General features: G+C 74.4%; 1 protein-coding gene across 3 annotated transcripts in view; it reads left to right on the forward strand.

Moving 5' to 3' along the window:
• The first annotated feature begins 6 nt into the window (after positions 1–6).
• Positions 7–242, forward strand: part of TRPC1 (transient receptor potential cation channel, subfamily C, member 1) — a 24614-nt gene continuing 24378 nt past the window's right edge. For 2 of the 3 annotated variants that reach the window (XM_010568354.1, XM_010568355.1), the window contains exon 1: positions 7–177. In XM_010568354.1, coding sequence (XP_010566656.1) covers positions 42–177 — 136 coding nt within the window. In that variant the 5' untranslated portion in view covers positions 7–41. The remainder of the gene's footprint in view (positions 178–242) is intronic. The other variant, XM_010568356.1, reaches the window with a different exon arrangement.

Consider the following 242-nt stretch of genomic DNA (forward strand, 5'->3'; position numbering starts at 1 on the left):
CGCCCCGCCCGCGCTCTGATGGGCCTGGCGGAGCCGGCGCCATGGCCGCCTTGTACCAGAGCGCGGACTCGTCCGCCTCGGCCTCGCCGAACAAGCTGCTGGCGCTGAAGGACGTGCGGCAGGTGAAGGAGGAGACCACCCTGGACGAGAAGCTCTTCCTGCTGGCTTGCGACAAAGGTACCGGCCCCGCTGCCTGGCCCGGCCCGGCCCGGCCCGGCCCGCCGCGCCCTCGGGGAACGGAG

This window comes from Haliaeetus leucocephalus, unplaced genomic scaffold (genome assembly GCF_000737465.1).
Source record: "Haliaeetus leucocephalus isolate CR32 unplaced genomic scaffold, Haliaeetus_leucocephalus-4.0 Scaffold240, whole genome shotgun sequence".
In the NCBI taxonomy this organism is placed as follows: Eukaryota; Metazoa; Chordata; class Aves; order Accipitriformes; family Accipitridae; genus Haliaeetus; species Haliaeetus leucocephalus.